The sequence below is a fragment of the Heterocephalus glaber genome, unplaced genomic scaffold (assembly GCF_053883595.1).
Source record: "Heterocephalus glaber isolate CG9 unplaced genomic scaffold, H.glaber_assembly_v1.0 deba00001104, whole genome shotgun sequence".
Taxonomy (NCBI): Eukaryota; Metazoa; Chordata; class Mammalia; order Rodentia; family Bathyergidae; genus Heterocephalus; species Heterocephalus glaber.
Genome location: NW_028258193.1, coordinates 748,669 through 768,366, shown reverse-complemented (window position 1 = coordinate 768,366; position 19,698 = coordinate 748,669). Strand labels below are relative to the sequence as shown.

The 19,698-nt window shown below is 51.8% G+C and overlaps 1 protein-coding gene across 9 annotated transcripts in view; it reads right to left on the bottom strand.

The window, feature by feature from the left end:
* The window catches only part of Dlgap2 (DLG associated protein 2), a 520,842-nt gene that overhangs the window by 206,854 nt on the left and 294,290 nt on the right, over positions 1–19,698 (bottom strand). For all 9 annotated transcript variants that reach the window (XM_004869559.3, XM_087210079.1, XM_013067367.3 and 6 more), the window contains one exon: positions 1,361–1,393. In XM_004869559.3, coding sequence (XP_004869616.2) covers positions 1,361–1,393 — 33 coding nt within the window. The remainder of the gene's footprint in view (positions 1–1,360; positions 1,394–19,698) is intronic.

Sequence of the window (19,698 nt, the reverse complement as noted above, 5' to 3'; positions counted from 1 at the left end):
ACACTCCAGGAATACGGTGGGGTCTATCCCCTCCACGGAGGCCTCACCCAGCCAGCCCCATGCTGGGGGACAGTGGCAGGGAGCACGCAGCAGCGGTGGCAGACACACAACACAGCCGGTTCAGAGGACAGAGCTGGGCCATTAGAAACACGCAGATGAAAGCATGGGCTTGTGCTCACCCTGCTCTGGAGACCCCACACACAGCTCCCTAGGAGCTTCCAACAAGAGTGCACAGCCACGCACAAAGCCAGAGCAGACAACAACGGAAAGCCACAGCGACAGGAAATAACAAACTCTCAAGTGTCCAGAGCACACTAGACAGGTGCAGGCCATCACGGACCCCAGAGGAGGACGTCCCATGTGTCCAGAGACAGCCACCAGGCCCTGGCTGGGAGACACATCTCTCTGTGTCCTTGGGAACACCAGGCGCAGAGCCCGATGCTTTAGAAGGCAAGGCCAGGGATGGATTGTGGCCGTGTCTCTGCCCTTCATTGATTCAACCACACAGGAAGAACCCCCAAAACCTCATCAAATGCAGCTACCCCTAAGCTGAGGAGACTGAGTGTTGGCAGAGTCTCCAAGTGGAGCTGTACTTATGTTTTCAGCCCGAGCCACACGCAGTCCACAGCCCAGCTCCTGGGGCATGGACCCCAGGCCCCCAACACTGGGATTGGTTGACTCTGACCCCAGGGCTCACTTGTCTCCCCAGCTTGAGGTTCACTGGCTTTCTAGCCAATCTGCCTCCTTCTGCTGAAAGCAGACTACAGAGTCCAAACCCAGTGGGCCCTGGGTTACCCACTAAGAGGAGCCAGGTATTTGCCATCCTTTCCTTATTCTTCCTCAGCACACCAAGGAAAAGGCTGCATAAATTTGCTTTGACCATTTTGGAACAGCATTAACAAGCGACCAGCTTGGGAGCTCCACATTTAAATGCATCTTAGGCAGCTGCAGCTCTGGATGAAACAACCCGACACACGTGGCTGGTCATTCACCCCGACTGAGGCCAGCGAGGCACCGCACACCCTCCATGCTCAGTCACTGCCAGTGACCAGGAATCATCTCTCCATGTCCCAGAACATGCAGTCACAGAAACTCGCTAAAGCAGTCAGAGAATACTGGCCAAAATCTGTAAATTCCAAACAACAAGAAGAGAAACCTGCAATTTGGCTCTAATGTTGATTTTTCCTTAGAGATGAACTCCTCACACCTAACACTCAATGCTGCTGTGGGTTATTCACTTTTCCCACAGACACTGCAGCCTCAACACTCTCTAGCATTCCCAGCAGGCCCTCACCATCAATTCCACCGTGAGCACAAGTGTGTCCACCCACCTGTGCAGGTGAGGGACCAGGGTACTCACCTTCTGGCTCCCCGCAGAGGGTGCACTGCGACTCTGCAACAGAAGAGAGGAGAAGTGTTAGCCCAGGAGCTTGGGGGAACAGCCAGGCCCTGCCCAGCGCATCTGACACATGCCTCACGGTCATGCCTGGTTACAGTAATGGTCTCACTGCCCTGTGCACACTTTCACAACTGCACATGGCTCACACGCAAGGCGTGCAGACCAAGTATGTCACCCCTCCATTTCAATATTTAAACCTTTACTTCAACTGCAACTCTGTTATATCTCCTTTCCAGGATAAAAACTATGAAAAAAGTGTATTTTGTTTCAGTAAAAACACTAAAATATACAAATATTGATTGAGTTCCCACAAATGGTCCATGACTGTATCTGGCTGGGTAGAACGACAGCAATGCTGAGGTCATGGTGCTTATGACTGTCAGTTACACACAGGGAGATCCCCAGGGCACACAGTGGGCAGGGCACAGGGTGGGCGTGGGGTGGTCTCCAGACCTCAGGGCAGAAGGTGGGGACGGCTCCAGGAGGCAGCTGCCCAGCCCTGTGGACTCCACTCTGGGCAGTGGGGGACCCATACAGGCATGGATGCTGCCAGGCTGCACCAGCAGCTCAGAGGCCAGCACACCTTCATCACCAGGACAGCGAAGTTGCCAGGGACCACCACGTGGGCGGGGCTGGAGGACAAGGAGGGTTTCATTGGAAAGAAACATCAGAGGCAACAGTGTGTCCAAGGGAGCAGGGCACAAGACACACAGGTTAGGGGGTTGGGGGTGACAGGGACACCTGGAGAAGGCCAGAAGGGAGTGGGATATGACAGACGTTATGTTGTGAGGACCCGAGAGGGAGCATGTGAGGTCTCAGAGTCCATGAGTGGGAACCCCTGTATATGAGGTCTCGCGATCTGAAAGTGCAGGGCCCTTCCCCTTCGAGGTCCCGGGGAGAGGTCCTGTGGGAGGGACTTAGGCACAAGCACATGTCCTGTCACCAACGGTACTGGAGCAGCTCCTGCTCCCAAGCTAGCTGAAACACACAGGACCCCTCTTCCTGCAGCTATAGGCCAGGAAGCTGGGGGCCTCCCCGGAGGACCAGAAGGTGGCAGCCAGCAGCACTGAGCTTTGTGCCCAGCTCCCTAGGCTGACACAGCTGCAGAGGATGGGCAGCCTCCATGTGCCCCTAGACACACATTAGAGAGCACGAGTCTGAGGGGAAAACCATGCGCATGGTGTGGCATTCACACATGTTCCCACAGCAGAAATAGGGAGTGGGTGTCAGGGTCCACAACTGCACTTGCAGGCAGCCCCACAAACCCACCAGACCCAGAAACAGGGAGGACGGCAGGAAGCCTTCGGAACGCATGCACTAGGCATAGCTGCTTCAGACAGGAACACTAGACCTGCAAGTCACCCAGAAACAGTGCTAGGAGGTGACCAGGGCTGTGGATCCAGACAGAACCACATGCTGCCCTGGGCTGCTGCCGTGCCCCAGTGCCTCACCCAGTGGGGCACCTGGAGCTGTGGGAAGGGAGCCCTCCACACGGCTTTATTAGGAAGTTCCTACTCCTGACCACAAAGCAATGCATGAGGCTCAGAAAGACAGTGCCACGCATACCTACATGATAGTCAAGGCCCCAAGACAGACGCTGGACCTCCAAGGACCAGGGGCCAGCTTGGCGTGGGGCCTGCATGTGCCCACCTCGGCCAGCTCCCTGCCCTTGCCAGCTAGAAATCAGCACCATGCTGCTCTCCAGGGGGCACAAACCCCTCACCGTGCTCTGCACCCTTCGTGTGCTCCCAGAATCTGCCTTGACCCCGACCCCGGCAGCCATCTCTGTCCACAGATTGAAGCTCCACCACAGGTACACAGGCCGACCTGTTGAGTTCACATCTATGTGTCCACGCTTGCTCAGAGGCCTCAGGACAGGAGCTCTGCCCAGTGTCCTAATATCCGTAGTCACAGGTCTTCAGCAAATCCCATTTCCAGCGGAATCATTAACACAACTGGGCCTCGTCCTTTAGATAATACTGCATTTCTGGCAAGAGTGTAGGGAACTGTCATCCTGTGTGCTTTGAGCTGAGGACCCAGGAATGAAAGTCATTGCTGCTGGGGACATTTGACAATGCTTTTCCCTACACAGGCCACAACAGCCACTGGATACAGCTGAGGAATTTTCAGGGGACACGGCGAGGTTCTGCAAACGCACCCTGGGGGAGGGAGAATGACAGAGAGTGAACAATCTCAGGGGCACCTGAGGATCCCTGGGCTGGGTCTCCAGGAGGGAAGGGGCGGCACCGTGGAGGGCATGAGGGACACATCTGCCCCTTCCATCCACCCGGTCACACCCCCGGGTCAGCAGTGTCATCACTAGCAGACTTGTGTTTTAAACTCTGCACCCAGGGCCTCAGTCCTGTTCGTGGGGCCTGCCAACCCCATGGGTGATGTTCCCTCTTGAAGGTGACAGCCTCCAAGTCCTGGCTCCCTCTCTGTGCCTACTGTCCACATCAGGGTCCTGGGGAGGTGGGTGGGGCAGCTGGAAGATGAGCACCCACACCCACAGAGCTGAGGCAGCCCGAGGACCCTGAGGTCCCCACCAGAGCGGACTGGGCAGCAGGAAGTACAGGCACAGGCAGGAGGCTGGGGCCGGAGAGAGGGCAGGCCCAGGTCCCAGCACTGTCTACACAAAGCACCTGCTCACCGTCATGGACATCCCCACGGAAGCTCTGCTAATGTATCACCAAAACTCTCTCCTTGATGGGGCCCCCGGGCCCGTCATCTCCTGGGCTCTGCCCTCGGAATGCTGAAGGGAAATGCATGCAATCCACGGCTCCTTGGCGTGGGAAACTCACAGGAGGGGCACGGCGTTGGCAGGCAGCCCCGAGGGCCAGGACTTGAGACCAAGACCACGGCTAACGGGAAGAGGAGCACAGAGAGGAAAAGCTGAAACCCTGGCAAAAATGGGAAATCTGCAGCAAGCATGGCTTGAATGGGATCGAAAGACGTCATCAGGAGTTGTCCTGACACTGGGGCATATCCCGTGGTACGGAGATGGACGCAGGAGGCTCAGTGCCATCCCTGGGAGCTGGGGTGTCCCCCGAGGCCGGAGTGGAGGCCTGGCCCCAGCCTGCGGCACAGCTGAGACCTAGGGCAGCCTCTGCGGGAAGTGAGGTCCCTGTGGCTGTGGCCTGGGGGATCTCAGTACCCCACCCCTTGCTGTCTCTCCCTGCTCCCTGGCTAAGGTGCGGCGAACACTGTTCCCACCATGATGTGCAGCCTCCCACAGGCCAAGAGCAATAGAGCCAAGTGACTGTGGACCCAGATTCTGCAACTTGGAAACCCGGAGCCAGAATAAGCCTTTCCGCATTCTAAGCTGACATGAAGCTGAGGAGCTCACCAGTCAGCACATACTGGGGCAGTGGGAGGAACAGGAAGGCGGTGGCTGTCAGCCCACTCAAGTCACTCAGGGTCTGCACTGTGCCTCCTCCATGGTGCCTGGCTCTCTCAGGGAGCAGCCTGGAGGCACTGGCCTCCCAGACAGTGGGCAGAGGGGATGAGGGCCGAGAGCAGAGCTGTGAGGACGAAGGCAGGTCCCGGGGGAGCGCAGGTAACCAGGGCGATGCTGAGGAGCGCCTGCCCGGTATCCAGCCCTGTTCCTGGTGAGCTCTTTGCAAGTCTTAACTGCTCTGTGACTCGGAGACTCTAGAGTCAGTGGTGGCTGATGGTGCTCTATTTCGGCCATGACTCATGATAAAAATGAGGACTTCACACACACTATGCAGCCTACTGCCCTACAGAGCTGCAACAGCAGGCAGTGGCTGGCGCCTAGCTTGGTGCAGGATGTGAAAGCCCACAGCCAGGTTTTGCTCTGACCTCATCCAGGAGGCTGAGCCGAAGCCTGTGACAAAATGCCATGCACTCGGCCAGGCCAAGGTGGCCCGCATGGCTCTGGAGCTTAGTAAATGCCTGTTTCTGCCCTGCCAGCCCTGCGTCCCTGAGACAAGGGACACTGGTCCTTCCGTGGCCCTCCATGCTGAGGTCCCAGCATTATCCCTGTCCACAGGACCCCGGTACGATGCACACTGCACTCCCCAGGGCCCAGCAAACAGGTGAATCTGTAATCACAACCCTCCCAGGATGTGGACAGAGATGACCTGGGTGCACAGGGGATTCCCCTCTCCTTTACATTAGGAGGCAACCGTGCTAATTTATGCTAACTGATACAGGTAGAGAAACCTCCTGGTGACTTTGCAGATGTGCCATCTATATCTGCTCTGCAGGAATCAGCTCAATCCCGAGTTCAAAACCAGGGGTGCAAGCATTTCACTGCTCTCTTCAAGCAAACGTGTCAGCTCATCGCAGTCTCCACAAGGGGGCGCATCTGGTGTCCACGGCAGGAACTCCCCTCTCGTGTGGGCACACTCTCACAGTGGCAACCTCTGCTTTGCATGGAGCAATGTCCACAGCGTCCGTGCCGCCCAAGTGGCAGCTCTGCCCAGTGCCGTTGCACAGCAGCAGGGTGGGGGGCAGGGGTGGCTGCCAGGTGTGGGTGACCAGGACGAGGCCCCCTGCCCAGGACCCTGGTGAGGTCCACTCAAGGCCCCTGAGAGAAGCCCGTCTCCTGAGGCTTCTCCAGATCCAGACCAAGTGGGAGGCCCACTATGTGGCTCTGCAGGGCTGCTGGGCCTGCACTGAGCTGCTGTGATGGTTTCTGCCTCCTACGCCCTGCCTCCCTGCAGCTGGGGCAGTGACAGAGGAGCAAAGCTCAGCAAAGCTCCCTCTACCAAGTCCCAAGGACCCGTAGAGGGTAGAGGCTCAGCTGTGCTCCCATCCAGGGTTCCACGCCAACGGGCAGCATACAACATCAGGCCACCTGTGCACAGGAGCTCAAGGAGCCGGGTCCCTGTGAACCCAAGGCTGTGACTCTCTCTGCCCTAGAAGCAGAGCTGGCCAGGATCTCACGGACGCCAAACCCCTCCAGGCACTCAGTGCGACACTGCAGCTGGGCCCAGCACACCGTGACCACGTGACACTGGATGGCCAGGCTGTGTGGCTCTGTGACTGCACCAGCGCAGGACCACAAGGCGCTGTGTGACAACACGACCACAGTGGGACTACACGATAAGGTGACTACATGACACAGCGGGACTGGATGAGCACAAGGGCACGACCGCATGACTGTGGCGTGTCGCCTGTGTGCGTGACGCGACCACCCAAGTGAGCTGTGAGAAAGGAACCACCACGGCAGGCCCGGAGCCTGATGGCATGGGCTGAGGAACACAGGTGAGTACGATCCATATCACTCAGCAGTCGCGTGCTCAGGTGGAAGATACCAAACTGGCAAATATAAATCGCAGGAGAAAAGGGCAGCGGATCGCATCTGTTTTTCATTTCCAATGTGCACTCTTCAGTGTGCCGGTGGGTGCCGAACATCACTCGAGGGGACTTGTGGTAAGGACGGGACTGTGACACTCTGGCTAAGTGTAGCTACAGACACAGCAGCCGCTTAGAAGGATCAACGGTAGGGTCTTAGAAGTTGTTCCTGGGAAGGAATCGTAATAGTACTGGGGTCTTGAAGGTTAGGTAAGGGAGAGAACGGAAGTGAAAATTTCAGGGAACATATGTTAATTTTTAATATGAAAAGCAATTTGTACACTGAAAACAGTTTCTGCATAAAGGAAAATTATTCCTGGCGCAAAGTGAGCCCTTCAGTATTTACTGTCTGCTAATATCACCACCGCCGCAATTTATCCTTGTTTTGATTTCAAAATAAGGAGTAAATTTTATTATTGATGGGCTGGGAATAGAATCTACTCATTGAGCTTCCCCAAATAATGAGATAATCAGGTGACGGTCTTAGTCCCAGGTTTAACCCCACACCTACTGATCAATCAACAAGTCAGCAATTTAAAAGCAGTTTCCACCGATTATTAAGCTGTAAAGCTAAGCATCCCTGAGGACAGGCCGATGCTGCCAGACGGATCAGTTACCACACAGTAAGGTGGGGACTCCGAGGGAGCATGTTCCAGATGCCGTAACCATCTGGCAGAGCTGGACACAGCCAGCCACAGGGGTGGCTGGGGCAGGTGATGCGGGCTCAGCTAAGGAGGTGAAGCAGGGGGTGTGGCCCCTTCCGGAAAGGGTTGCACCTGTTTCGGGGACACCCTGGAAACAAGCAATGGGACAGAGCAGGAGGGAGCTGTGTGTGGGTCCCCTGGGCAGACGGGACACACACAAGGACCAGCAGACACACAGACAGCACAGGCCATGGTCAACTGGTGCGCAATGTGCAGGGTCATTCATTCAATTGAATAACTGAATTCTAATTAGATTTTAAAGTTAAATAAGACACTGAAAGCAAACTCAAAAATCAGTGGCTTTCACAAAGCAGTGAGCTGTGGAGAACACAATGCAGAAGTTCTGGAAACACAGGCATCAAGACCTTGGCATCTCTGTCTGCAGCCGTGATTTCTGCCTGAGGTCTACTCAGAAGCCGTGTGACATGCATGATTACACGTTCACTATCAGGGCCGGTTCACAGAGGCTCAGATACCTCAGAGAAAGCACCATTCACTCCCTCAGCAAATGGAAATTACACGCTGGGACACAGCGCGATCCGGACAGGCCCCTCCCGCGTCAGCCCTTCCTGGGAGGAGGCGGCTGTCCGGCCCAGACCTGCTCTCCAGCCACCGGGAGTCAGGCTGGTGAGTGTGCATGGCGGCCCCTGCTTCCCAGCATCAGACCCTAGAGGGCCACATTTGACTTGGGGGCGCTTCTGGGGCAAATGCACCTCAGAGCACGCCTGACTGGAGAAGGCTGGAGCCTCCTGTCATGATTCAGGCCAGGTGTGTGCTCCTGGGAGTGAAAATTAAGCGAGAAAGGAAGGGCTGTCTCCTGGACACCCGTGGCCGACTCATGCCATCTTTGCCCATGAAACTCGGTGCTACTCATGGTGCCCACATCGCCCCCCACGGCTGCTCTGAGTTCCCAGCGCCCTCACCTCTGCCCTTTGGTCCCAGAAGAGGACACCCGGGGAGGACAGGCCGGCCAGGGCCCGTCGCACAGTCCTGGGGAACTCAAAGTGTAACTCTCTCCAAACAGTTCCTCAAACAGACCGTTCCAGGCAGTCTCATCCTGGCCTCTTAGGGATGTGTCAGAAGTCAGCTGGAGCCACAAGAAGGGCTCGGTTTCAGCCTCTCCGGCGGTTCAGACACACAGCAAGAGACCTGCTCGGAAACTGAACCTGGAGACTCATGGTCAGCACCCGTGTGGCGCCCACAGGGTGACCACAGTCAGGCCGGAGGACGGGTCCGGACGAGCAACCTGCTGGCCAGCAGCCACCCCGCTCCAAGGTGCATCTCAACCCAGAGTTCTGAATTCCGTGCCTTTGACCTTTCGCTCTCCCCTGACCCGAAAGTGTGAGGGCCTGTCCTGTCCCCGCTAACGCACCCTTCACATTCGAGGCCAGGAAGGAAGTGCCCACTGATCCGAGTCCCTGTCCCCGTTCAGGCCGGCTGACATCACCGGCCTGTGCACAGGGCCTCCCTGCTGCAGCGCACGCCCCAGTCCTGGCCTCTGCCTGTTGCTCAGTCTCCCTCCTGTTGGCCCCTGGGTCAGACTGTCAGGGACGCACGATGCTCCAAGCCTCAGATTCTGGGTGCTGGCACTCGGCGAGGGCACTGAAACCCACCAGGCCTTAAAGACAGCCCGATGCACAGCCCAGACCCACGTCGCTCTCACACTCTTTTGTTTTTAATATTATTTTACTGGTACATTTTAGGTGTACAGTATAATGACATCCATCCTTGGAAATCGGCACCTTCACATAGTCTCTCTTGGTTCTTATTTTTCCCCTTCCCCTGCCCTCCCTTCTACCCCTCCATCCCTCCCTATTTACAGAGACTTTGTTTCTGATTTTTCCTTTTCTCATATTAATTCCATTCCCTTCTGTCCTTTCCCCTACCCCTCCCACTTCCCCTTCCCCTTTGCCCCTTTTCTTCCTATTTCACATTATCTATTATACTTTTAGTCCTTATTTACACTTTCAGTTTCTCATACCAGAGAAACTATTCAGTATTTACATGTGTGTCCTATTTATTGCACTTAAGAGTATGGCCTCAATGTGCATCCACTTAGCTATAAGTGTCTCCAATTTCTCATTTTTGATGGCTGAGTAGTACTCCCTTTTATAAAAACCCCACATTTTCTTTATCCAGTCTCCAGCTGATGCGCACTCGGGCTGCTTCCAAGTTACTCTTGCTTCCACACTCACCACGCCTCCCAGTTTCCACTTTTCTGTGTCCGGTGCCACTTCCTGGTCCTCATGTCCTGTTATCACCCAGGCAGCTCTGTGGAGGGACTCGTATCTCCACCACTTGCTGCTAACAGAACCATTTCGTTCGCACAGGATTCGGCACAGACATGAGGACATGCGCCTCACCCCCTCCCCAGCTGGCCAGGCCAAGCCGAGGCCCATCCAAGCCTCCAGCACGCAGGTCCATCACCACGCTTGGAGACAGACCCGTGGGCCCTACCTGCTAACGGGCAGCCTCGGGGTCTGGGTCAGTCTCTCTGGCCCTCACTCCCGCAATAGCCCTGCTGCAGTCGATGGAAACTGAAATGCAGGATAGGCTGAGTTTTCTGTCTGACACTTGGCACCCACTGATGGTGATGAGTCAGGAAGTCCTCTCAGACGCGAGCTCAGACTCACCCTGAACCTACTCAGTCCCCTGCACTCTCCTGCGGAGCTTTCCACAGCAGCAAGTGTCCCTCCACGGCCTCCTGGCTGCTGCCTGTGCCGAGCATCCACTGGGTCAGCTGAGAGGACCTGCAGCCCTCACGTGCCAGGAACAAGCCCTGTCCCTGAGTGCCTCCAGGGTTCCCTTGGCTGGAGGTCAGAAGCCACCACCAGCAGTGAGAATCGGCATCCCTTGGCCTCTCTGAGCATCATCTGCACAAAGCCCTGTCTCACAGCGCCGCCAGCCTACTGCTGGTCAGTGGTTTATCTGTGCACTGGCCTAACATCAGCTGTTTACCTCCACCTGCCACCTCCACCTGCCTTATCTGGCATGCGCCCCATCAGCAGCCCGAGCCCCTGTGTGCCTGTGTGTTAGAAAACCCAGGATGCAACTCTCATCACAAGAACGCAGACTGCACAGTCATACACACTGGCACCCTTCTGCCAGTGGTGAAGGTGCTGATTACCAGCATCTCAATCTGAGGCGTACCCCGTGAGAGGGACACAGGATCTTGGTACCAGGTGGCGCTGCAGTTAGGGACATGCAGGGCACACTGCATGGAGGGGGCATGCTGTGGTCAGGAACAGGACAGGGCGGGCAGCACTTGCTAGAGATGGCCTGGCTGCCCTGATGGGCCATGGGCCATGGAAGTCAGAGGGGCCAGACGGGCCTGTGTCCCCTGCCACGTGACTCTCGAGACCCTCCCGAGGACAACCTCTGCCCACCTGGCATCACACTGGACAGACTCCAGGTCCCTCCTCCCTGAGCTCTGAGCTCTACAGCCAGGGGCTGGGTGGCTTCTGACCCTACAGGCAGGCATCCTGTCCCCAGGCACTGGAGTCATGTCTGAGTGTGAAGAGGAAGTCTCCCCAAGCTTCCCGTGTCACTGTAGTTCGCTCCTTCTCATTAATCCACTGCAGGAGAGGTGCTGTTCCATTTGCATCTTGAGCCACACCAACCCTGTGCACACACACGGACATTTGTCATGTGTTCAACTTACCCTTCCCCAGGTGTCTGGCTGCAAACACTTAAGGACATATGCATGCATCCATGCATGTGTACACAGATACATATGTGAACACGTCTGAGTCTGTATGTTTGTAGTAACATGGATAAATGTGTCTGGGTATAACACACACAGCATGCACAAGCACAGAGAGATGGACCCTATAAAGTCACTCACATGCCTTACATGAGCAGACTGGCACTTGGGTAGAGACATATACGGTATGTCTGCATATGTCTACATGTATATACATAAACGTGTACACATGTGTGTGTGTGTATGCTGAGAAGACACTTCTGATGTGAAGAGACATTCACTGGGTTCGTGGAAGTGTTTATTAATGCTTTTTAAGTAGGCATTCAATTATGTTCCACATCTTTTGCTCATTATTTCGTACAGGAAGTAAATGCCAGCCTCAAGAGACCTAACCTAATTCTCTTATTACTGTGCAAGTGAAGGACTCATGTATAAATACCTAGGCTTCTAACAGAGTGTGGTACTGTGAGGGTTCAGAGCACCCCCAGTCTAGACAGTGCAGATACAGCCGGCCCCAGGCGGCTCCAGAGTCACCTTCAGCTCTGCCCCTGAGAACCTACACAGCAAGCGTCCTCCCCTGATACGAGCATGTCCCCAACAGGGAGACACTACTTATTTTTAAGCCTCTCTGCTCATAACAAGGTACTCATTTATTAGTGGACTCAGGAGACGTGACACCACATGTTACCTAGCACCTGTATCAGGGCACCATTTACCTCCCAGGTCTGCAGAGTCTGTCATCGTGCTGAGGGTAAAGTCAGAACTCTGTCCCTTGGCAGTGGCTGTCAGTACAACTTTGTAGGGAACAGGGGAAAGGGATGTTACCAGAACCTCTGCAGTGAGTCCTGGTCTCCTGCGAGCCATGGCAGAGGTTCTGGTAACATCCCCTTCCCCTGTTCCCTACATTTGGCGCCCAACTTGGATGTGAATCAGATCCAGGGGTGAACTCTCCTGTGAGACAAACTTGGAGTAAGAAAGACAGCACACGGATCTCCCAGGACGATTTCCGGACTCGGAAGAGGGACACTGGTGGTAAGAGTGTCCAGCTGGGGGTAATTTTCTATCTTTGCTGAGTTATAACTATGGGTAAGTCAGTCTCTGTCAACAGAACAGCGTAACTTTGCCAAATTACCTAAGTCGCTGTTAAATCAAGCTATGTACCCAGTACCTAAGGATGCCATGATAGATTTGTTAAAAGACATACAAATGTACATCCCATCTTTTCCCCATAAGGGGACAACTAACTTAATATCATGGGAACGTGTAGGTACCGCTCTCTGTGAGGCCTGGCAAAGGGATGATTGTCTCTCCCCTGAACGCTCCCCACTTGGGCCTTAGTCCACTGAGGTCAGAGTTGCTAGCCATTTTATTTGTGATTGAAAACTTCCCTCCCCAACCTCTTAATATTTTAAGTGATTTCTCTTATACAGTTTGGTTGACTCAAAGACTGGAAGGAGCTATGGTCTGCTCTACCTTAGAACCTAAATTATTAAACTTGTTTTTAAGATTACAAAAGGCCATATGTCAAAAAAATTCCTCCTGCCTTAATAACTTGGGGGAGAGGTTTCGCCTGTGTCCTAACAGATAATGAGAAAACCTTGTGGCTGCCCTCCCGGAATGTGAGACCATGGGTCACACTGGTGGAACCGCCAACATCTTGCAGAATGAGTGACAGCACCCTGGCTGAAAGCGATGAGCCAGCTGCACCTCAGGGACCCACCTCACCAGCGACAACCAACAGATCCATGGCAGGGTCCAGGACTGAGAGGATGTCCCCAGAGGAATGAAAATTATAGATTTATGGTAAAAAATTTATAAAGGTGGGGGACAACTTCAAAATGCTCTTTTTATATTTACAGGCATAAAAGCGCTTTCATTCCTTCTGATTCCAATTTCAAGAGATCTCTGTTAATTGATTATTCCAAAGTTTTTGACCAGTCATATACAATTATAAATCTAATAATCATACAAAGGATATTATAATTCAATTTGTCCAAATATATTTGAGTGCACTCTAATTTTATAAATTGTCTTATATATTTGTCTGTTGTCCGTTTGTCTGTTTGTACCGTTGAGCTCAATTTTTTTTCTCTTTTTCCTTTTCACCTTTTGAAAAAAAAAATTTTTTTTTTTCCTTAAAAGATATTCACCTATTATTGGATTGGCTTACAGATAAATATTATTAAATTAAAGGCATGCCTTTCTCCCCCCAAGTTGCTAACTGATCAAAGTGCCACCGAGATTTATTTTATAAAAGTAATGTGTATTGTCACCTACATGCAATAATCAAATTGCAATAAGCAGTTGTAAAATAAGAAGATATATATATTCTTATTATTTGTTTGTCAAAGTAAATAGAGACTGTGGGTACTCCCTTTGGTGAATAAAGAAGTGGCCACCCAGAAAATAATCATTCTGGTCTTAATTCACTAAAGGGACCCCCCTAGTAATTTTCATAACCTTATGGGAAACACACCACAACAAATATTGTCTCGATGTTATTATAAATTGATTACATTATCATTGAAGTTTAAATTCTAAATATGTTATAATTTGATTACATTGGTTATCGTTGAAGTTTAAATTCTAAATATGTTATAAATTGATTACATTGGTTATCATTGATGTTTAAGCGCTAAATATGTTATTGTAAAATGTTTACATTGGTTAAGTTCTGAATATGTTATTGTAATATGTCCACATTGGTCATCTTCAAAAGCTTAATTTCTGTGTCATAAAAAAGAGAGTGTTATTAGAAAGATGGTTTTGGTACCAAACTACAGTGAAGAACATAAGGTTTTATGGAACTGTGATATTTATTACTGCTCCTTTTCTGGGGTTCAAAATGTATTCATGCCCTCTAATTGTATGGGTCTTCTAACATTGTTTATGGTAATAACCTTTTGATTCAGGTATTTGCCCTTCTCTTATGCTCCAGCCACCTATGATAACAGGCACACTTATATGCTGATATATTTTCCTTAGATGACTTCCTATAAAAAGCTACTCAGGGATTCAACCACAAGAACAACTATCATTGGCAATAATAACAGTTTAACGATATTTTTATTCCAAAATGCTTATATCCAGGTAAAATTATAATAGTTCAGTCCACTACTCCTCTTACAATGCTAATGTTATTGACCTTCTCTTCTGGGTGTTCAACAACCAAAGTTTAGAGACCAAAACTGAAGAGCTATCTGGGCTAAGAAGGCAGCCAATATTTTGGCCCTGGCCCTCCAAGGTCAACATCAATAGCAAAAAGATCCAGGACATAAGGGAACCATCTCCAAGATCCTGCATCTTTGGTGAGTCACCCAACCTCCTGAGCAGGGAGGTTGCTGAACACCAAAACAGTAAAGATCCAACAAAAAGTGTGCTAAAGGAATGTCACCTGGAGGAAAAAAATCTCCCATGCTTTCACAGAAGGCAACTTGGTCAAGCAAGGCCGTGACATATCCTGGTGGCTGACACTGACAGAAGAGCTAAGAGGCTCTATGCGTGGTTCCAAGACAGTGCCTGTGGAGACTTAATTGACCTTGCTAGAGAGCAAGAGATTGACTTTATTTAATATAGGTCTCCCCGTAACTTGGTCTTAAACACCCAGTAGAAAAGTATAACTAAAGACAACAGTTATTTGAGTTCAACAAAAGTTTTAAGTTTTTAAGCCCAATGTTTAAAAACAAATTATTAGATTTTTAATCCTTTTACAGCCCCAATTAAGAAAAATTATGCTTATTATAGACAGCTAAGCCAGTCAAACACACTATAGATCCTCACACTACATAGGGACAAGCCATTGTTGGGTGTGCCTGCTTTTCATAAAACCCCTTCACATAAAACAAAAACAAAGGGAGATATGTTGGGAGCAATGCTACTTAATTCTAGGGTTAAATCATTTGGTTAGCCTAGTTCTCTTGCCTACAGCCCAGCTACAGAATAACTCCAGTTTGGCCTCTGGTCACAACTGAGACCTCAATGATCCGGTGATGCTGTGATTCTCCAGGACAAGAAACATCCTGGGAGCTGAAAACATCCTGGGAGAACAAACATCTACTCAGTTCCTCCTTGTTCTTGGGCTGTTAACATCTTATTTACCCAGGCTGTACTGAACTCTCTGCAAGTCACTTGTTACATCTGTTTCCCCATGCACTGAATAAAAGGTGCTGCAAGCTAGGGGGCTTTTGTCTTTGCCGCCCAGAGCAGCACTGATCAGACCCAAAGCTCAGCTTCTTCTCAGTCTCGTTTGTCTACCTTTCCTGTCATTCGCCGTGTGCTGCCGTGGCTCGCAGGAGACCAGGACTCACTGCAGAGGTTCTGATAACGTCCCCTTCCCCTGTTCCCTACACAACTTCACTTCAATTTATATTTTCTATTTTTTGGCCTGTAGCAACCTGTTTTCCAGTTCTGTCTCTATGGGTGCCTAAAGTTAAAAGGTAGTGAAGCCATCTTGAAAAAGTACAGGGTTTTCAGGGACTATTTTGAATGTATCCTGAATTTATTTTGCAAAGAAACTAATCTTTGCAGTGCTTTATATGAAATAGTCTACATTAGAGCCAGAAATGTAGCTGCATGGAGGATCTGTCTCAAATTCAGAGAAGCTAGAAGTAATTTAAAGCATGAGCTCCGAGAACCACATTGAATTCTGTCACATTCTGGCGCCAAGCTCTCCCTCAAGGTGGGAGGTGAGGTGATCGCCCCGCCTGGGCAGCGGGGCTGTGGGTGCAGCCAGCAGTGGTGCCAGGCGGGGCGAGGGCAGGGTCTGTGCCTGAAGTCCTCGTCCTCACAGTCACATCCCGAGTGTGGCCGAGCACAGCGGGAAACTATTCCCAGATGCCCAGAAGGTGTCAAGAACGTCACAAACACAGGGCCTGGTGTCTCTGGAATTTATCAGCTCTGCCGTGGCCCGCAACCCACACCCTGAATGGCAAATGGCGGGGATGCTATGAGGGGTCATGATGCATGCAGAAGATGTGGCAGGACCCTACCATGACACACGTAGCACCCATGTGTGACACGAGATGATGCCCGTAAAGAGTGAGAACAAGTTTTAGCAGAAAGTTTGAATGCAGAGGTGGATAGCATCAATGCCTCTCGCTTTGGTGCTGCCACAAAATCCACTTCCTGATGCCAAGGCTTCCGTGTCTCACAAGGAACAGAGGTGCCACCCTTCCTCCCTGAGGTGGCCCCAATGCCACCCATGACACGCCAAGCCGCTCACAGGGCGGGAGTGTGACTGAGCTGCCTACAAACCGACTCTGCCCGCTCTGCCCGGGATATTGGTGACTTAAAAACAACAGCTTTACTCAGGTACAATTCCCTTACCATATGAATGACCCACTTGAAATATGGGCTCCCCGAAGTATGATGTGATGTTATATTTATATTTAATACAGCAACATACTGAATACGTGCACCTAATAATACAATAATATACTCGATATATAAATAAAATAATACACTCACAGAATTGTGTGACCATCCCCACAATCAACTGCTGAGCGTTTCTAACACTCCCCAAACAATCCTTACTCCTCAGCAGTGTGTCACCCCAGCGCCCTGCTGCAGCCCCGGATACCGACACTGTCAGCAGGGAGCTGCCCTTCCTGCTCGCTGCACGGTAATGGAATCCTACACGTGGTTTTCACGCCCGGCTTCTTTCACTTAGCGATTGCCCTCAAGGGTTATCTACAGCGCAGCCCGTGTTGGAGCCCCACTCTACTGCCCGGTAGAGCCCACAGTACGGCGCGCCCCGCTCGCCTCAGCTGTCGGATGCCAAGCTGCTCCCATTACCCGCTCCGGGCCCACCCTGATGCGCATGTGCAAGCTCTGAGTGCACGCGCATCTCCCCCCTGGGCTGCACGCCGAGAACGGACTTCTGGTCACGCGGGGGCTCCCCGGGGCCCTGAGGAAATGCGAAAGGTTTCCCACGTGGCTGCCCTGCTCCACACGCCCCAGGTTTGTGCAGGCTCTGGCTCCTCCAAGTCCCCCACGCCTGCCACGCTCTGCCTCTTCGCGTGCTGCCTCCCGGATGGGTGCAGAGCGGCGTCATGGGGTCGGGGCTTGTGTCCCACTGGGCCCCCTTGTGCGTGACGCCCGTTAGTACCGCATCTCTGGAGAAGCACCTGCTCGGTCCTTGGCTCCTGCTCCAGCTGCCCTGTGCTGTCTCCTGTGAGCGGAGCACGCTGTGATTTCTTGACTGTTTAAAACTGGCAAGATTTCCCATTCTGTGGGTTTTCATTTCTCTTTATTGACAGTGACCTCAAACACAAAAGTTTTCAACTCTGATGGAGTTCAGTTGGTGTATTTTTCTTTGGTTGCTTAGATTCCAGCATTGTATCTAGGAAAGCACTATTGAATCTAAGGACGTGAAAACCTCTGCCTAAGTTGTTTTAGAGTTTTAGGTCTTACTTTTTTAGGGGCTGAGCTTCCTTCTTTGCATGCAACTATCAGTAATCTCATTCCTTTCTGCTGAAACCCTGTTGGTTCTTTAGGGTTTATTTTAAATGCGATCTTTCTGGGAAGCAATCTCCTCTCCTCTGTGATGGGTTTATTGGCACCTCCTCTGTTTCCAAGCCTTTTTAGCAGTGCTTTAATCTCATTATATCATTTTTTTTTATTATCCTTCCTCCCGAGATTGTACTCTGCACCCAGCAGGCCATAAGTCACCTGCTCGCTGAGACTGTCAGCTTTGGGTGAAATGGCCCATGGTGTGAGCTTCTTCCATGACTGCCCACCAGGCCCCTCAGGCCCGTCCTCGCTGCACCAGCCTGGCCTGGGGTCAGCTGTCTTGACGTGGACGTCAGCACAGGTGACGCTCTCCACCACCTCGTCCAGGAGACTCGGCCGGGCTCCAGGGCTTGCTGGAGGAGGCTGGATGGCAGCCAAGTCACACTGCAGGGGTCAGACCCATGTGTTTCAAAAAAGGGGAACAAGTGTCCAGCAATTTGGTTTCATCGTGCAGGACAGGGAAGCCTCTGGGAGTTACTTAAATAAACCTGGGCTTTGAGATGGTTCTCTGCAGCACAGCAGGTGAGGCATCTGGGAGAGAAACAGCAGAGGCAGGGCGCTTTGTGGCTCGGTGACCGTGAAGGATGCAGGCAGGGTGATGGCTCTGTGCACATGGGCTGAGAGATCAGGACAATGCTGTCCAGATTTAACACCCTACTTGGAAGGACAGAGGGGGGCATCTAGGGAAACTGAAAAGAGCTATTCAGTGACTCTGCTTTGCGAAATAATGAGAAGAAAAGGGGAAATAAACAATTTCACAATTTGTCATGAGAGAAAAGAAAATAAACAGCAATGAGAACGAGTCACATTAACTAACAACAGAACAATCCTTACAGAAACGATTACAGCCGCGGGTGAAAATACATAAATAAGATGAGGCTTACGTCCGACACAACTCTTAGAGAAGGGGAAGACACAGATAAAAGGCTTTGTCCTGTGCAGTCTCCCCCAAAGGAGCCAGGATGGGGCCTACAGCCCAGGCTGAGACCACCACCAGAGCAAAGGCCACACATTGCTCCCTGCAGGAGGAAACGCTGGCTCATGTTCTCTAGGCCACACGGCCAGCGAGTGTCCACCCTGTCCAGAACCTGTGCACTTTGCTCACCCCATGCCTGCATCTGAGAACAGTGTGGATTCCTGGCTCCCACAGAGCCCGCACCTCCTGGAGGGGGCAGAGAGCTGGGCAGCTGAGCTGAGGAAAGGTGGCTGGGGTGATGCACAGATAGACAGCTGTCACGGTCCCCACCTACCCGCTGCGGGCGTCTCTGTCCCTCCCTCCCTCTCTGCACCCCCAGCACCAGACTCTGCAGTCCCACAGCACTGCAAATTGGGTAAGCTAATTAGCACTTCCGTGTTAATTAATTTTTCTGTTGCTTACATAAGCTCTGAGATGTCTGTTCATGGGATGGTCCCTTTAGGTAAGTTGTCTGCAAACGAATTAAATTTCATTACACAGATTACACTGGCATGTCAGGCAGGAAAGCAGGACTAAGCGCATGCCCACCGCTGAAGCTCAGATAATCTCACACCACGGAGAGGTGGTTCTCATAACTGATGCACTTCATCATATTAAGACTTCACAAAGATGTATTACAGAAGTCATTTAACAGTGTGACAAATGTCTTCTTCTCTGTGTTTCTCAATTCCAAGAATTAACTTATTAGGGTTAAGAATGTGAGTCTCTTCCAGTAGCAAAGGAGGCCACGCTGAACACTTCCAGGGCCGAATCGTTTGCTGCCACTCAAACATGCTGTGCTAGTTCAAGTCTAAGTGTCAGTCTTGGTCTGAAAATTAACAGTGTTGGGTTAACCTGGTGACTTCCACAAGTTTAGTGTTTATGTGGCTCAGGACCAGGGCCATGCAGAAGGAGGAGCCCTCTCATGCTGATGGGGCCCCTCGGGAGGATGGCCCAGGCCCACGGGCCTCGGGCAGCATGACCTGGAGGTCACAGCACGACACCAGGACGGTCTCCCTGGCGAAGTGGAGAAATCCTGTATACAGCACCACGAAGCTCGGGATTAAAAGGGTTCGCACCGCATGATGCCTATGATGTGCACAAA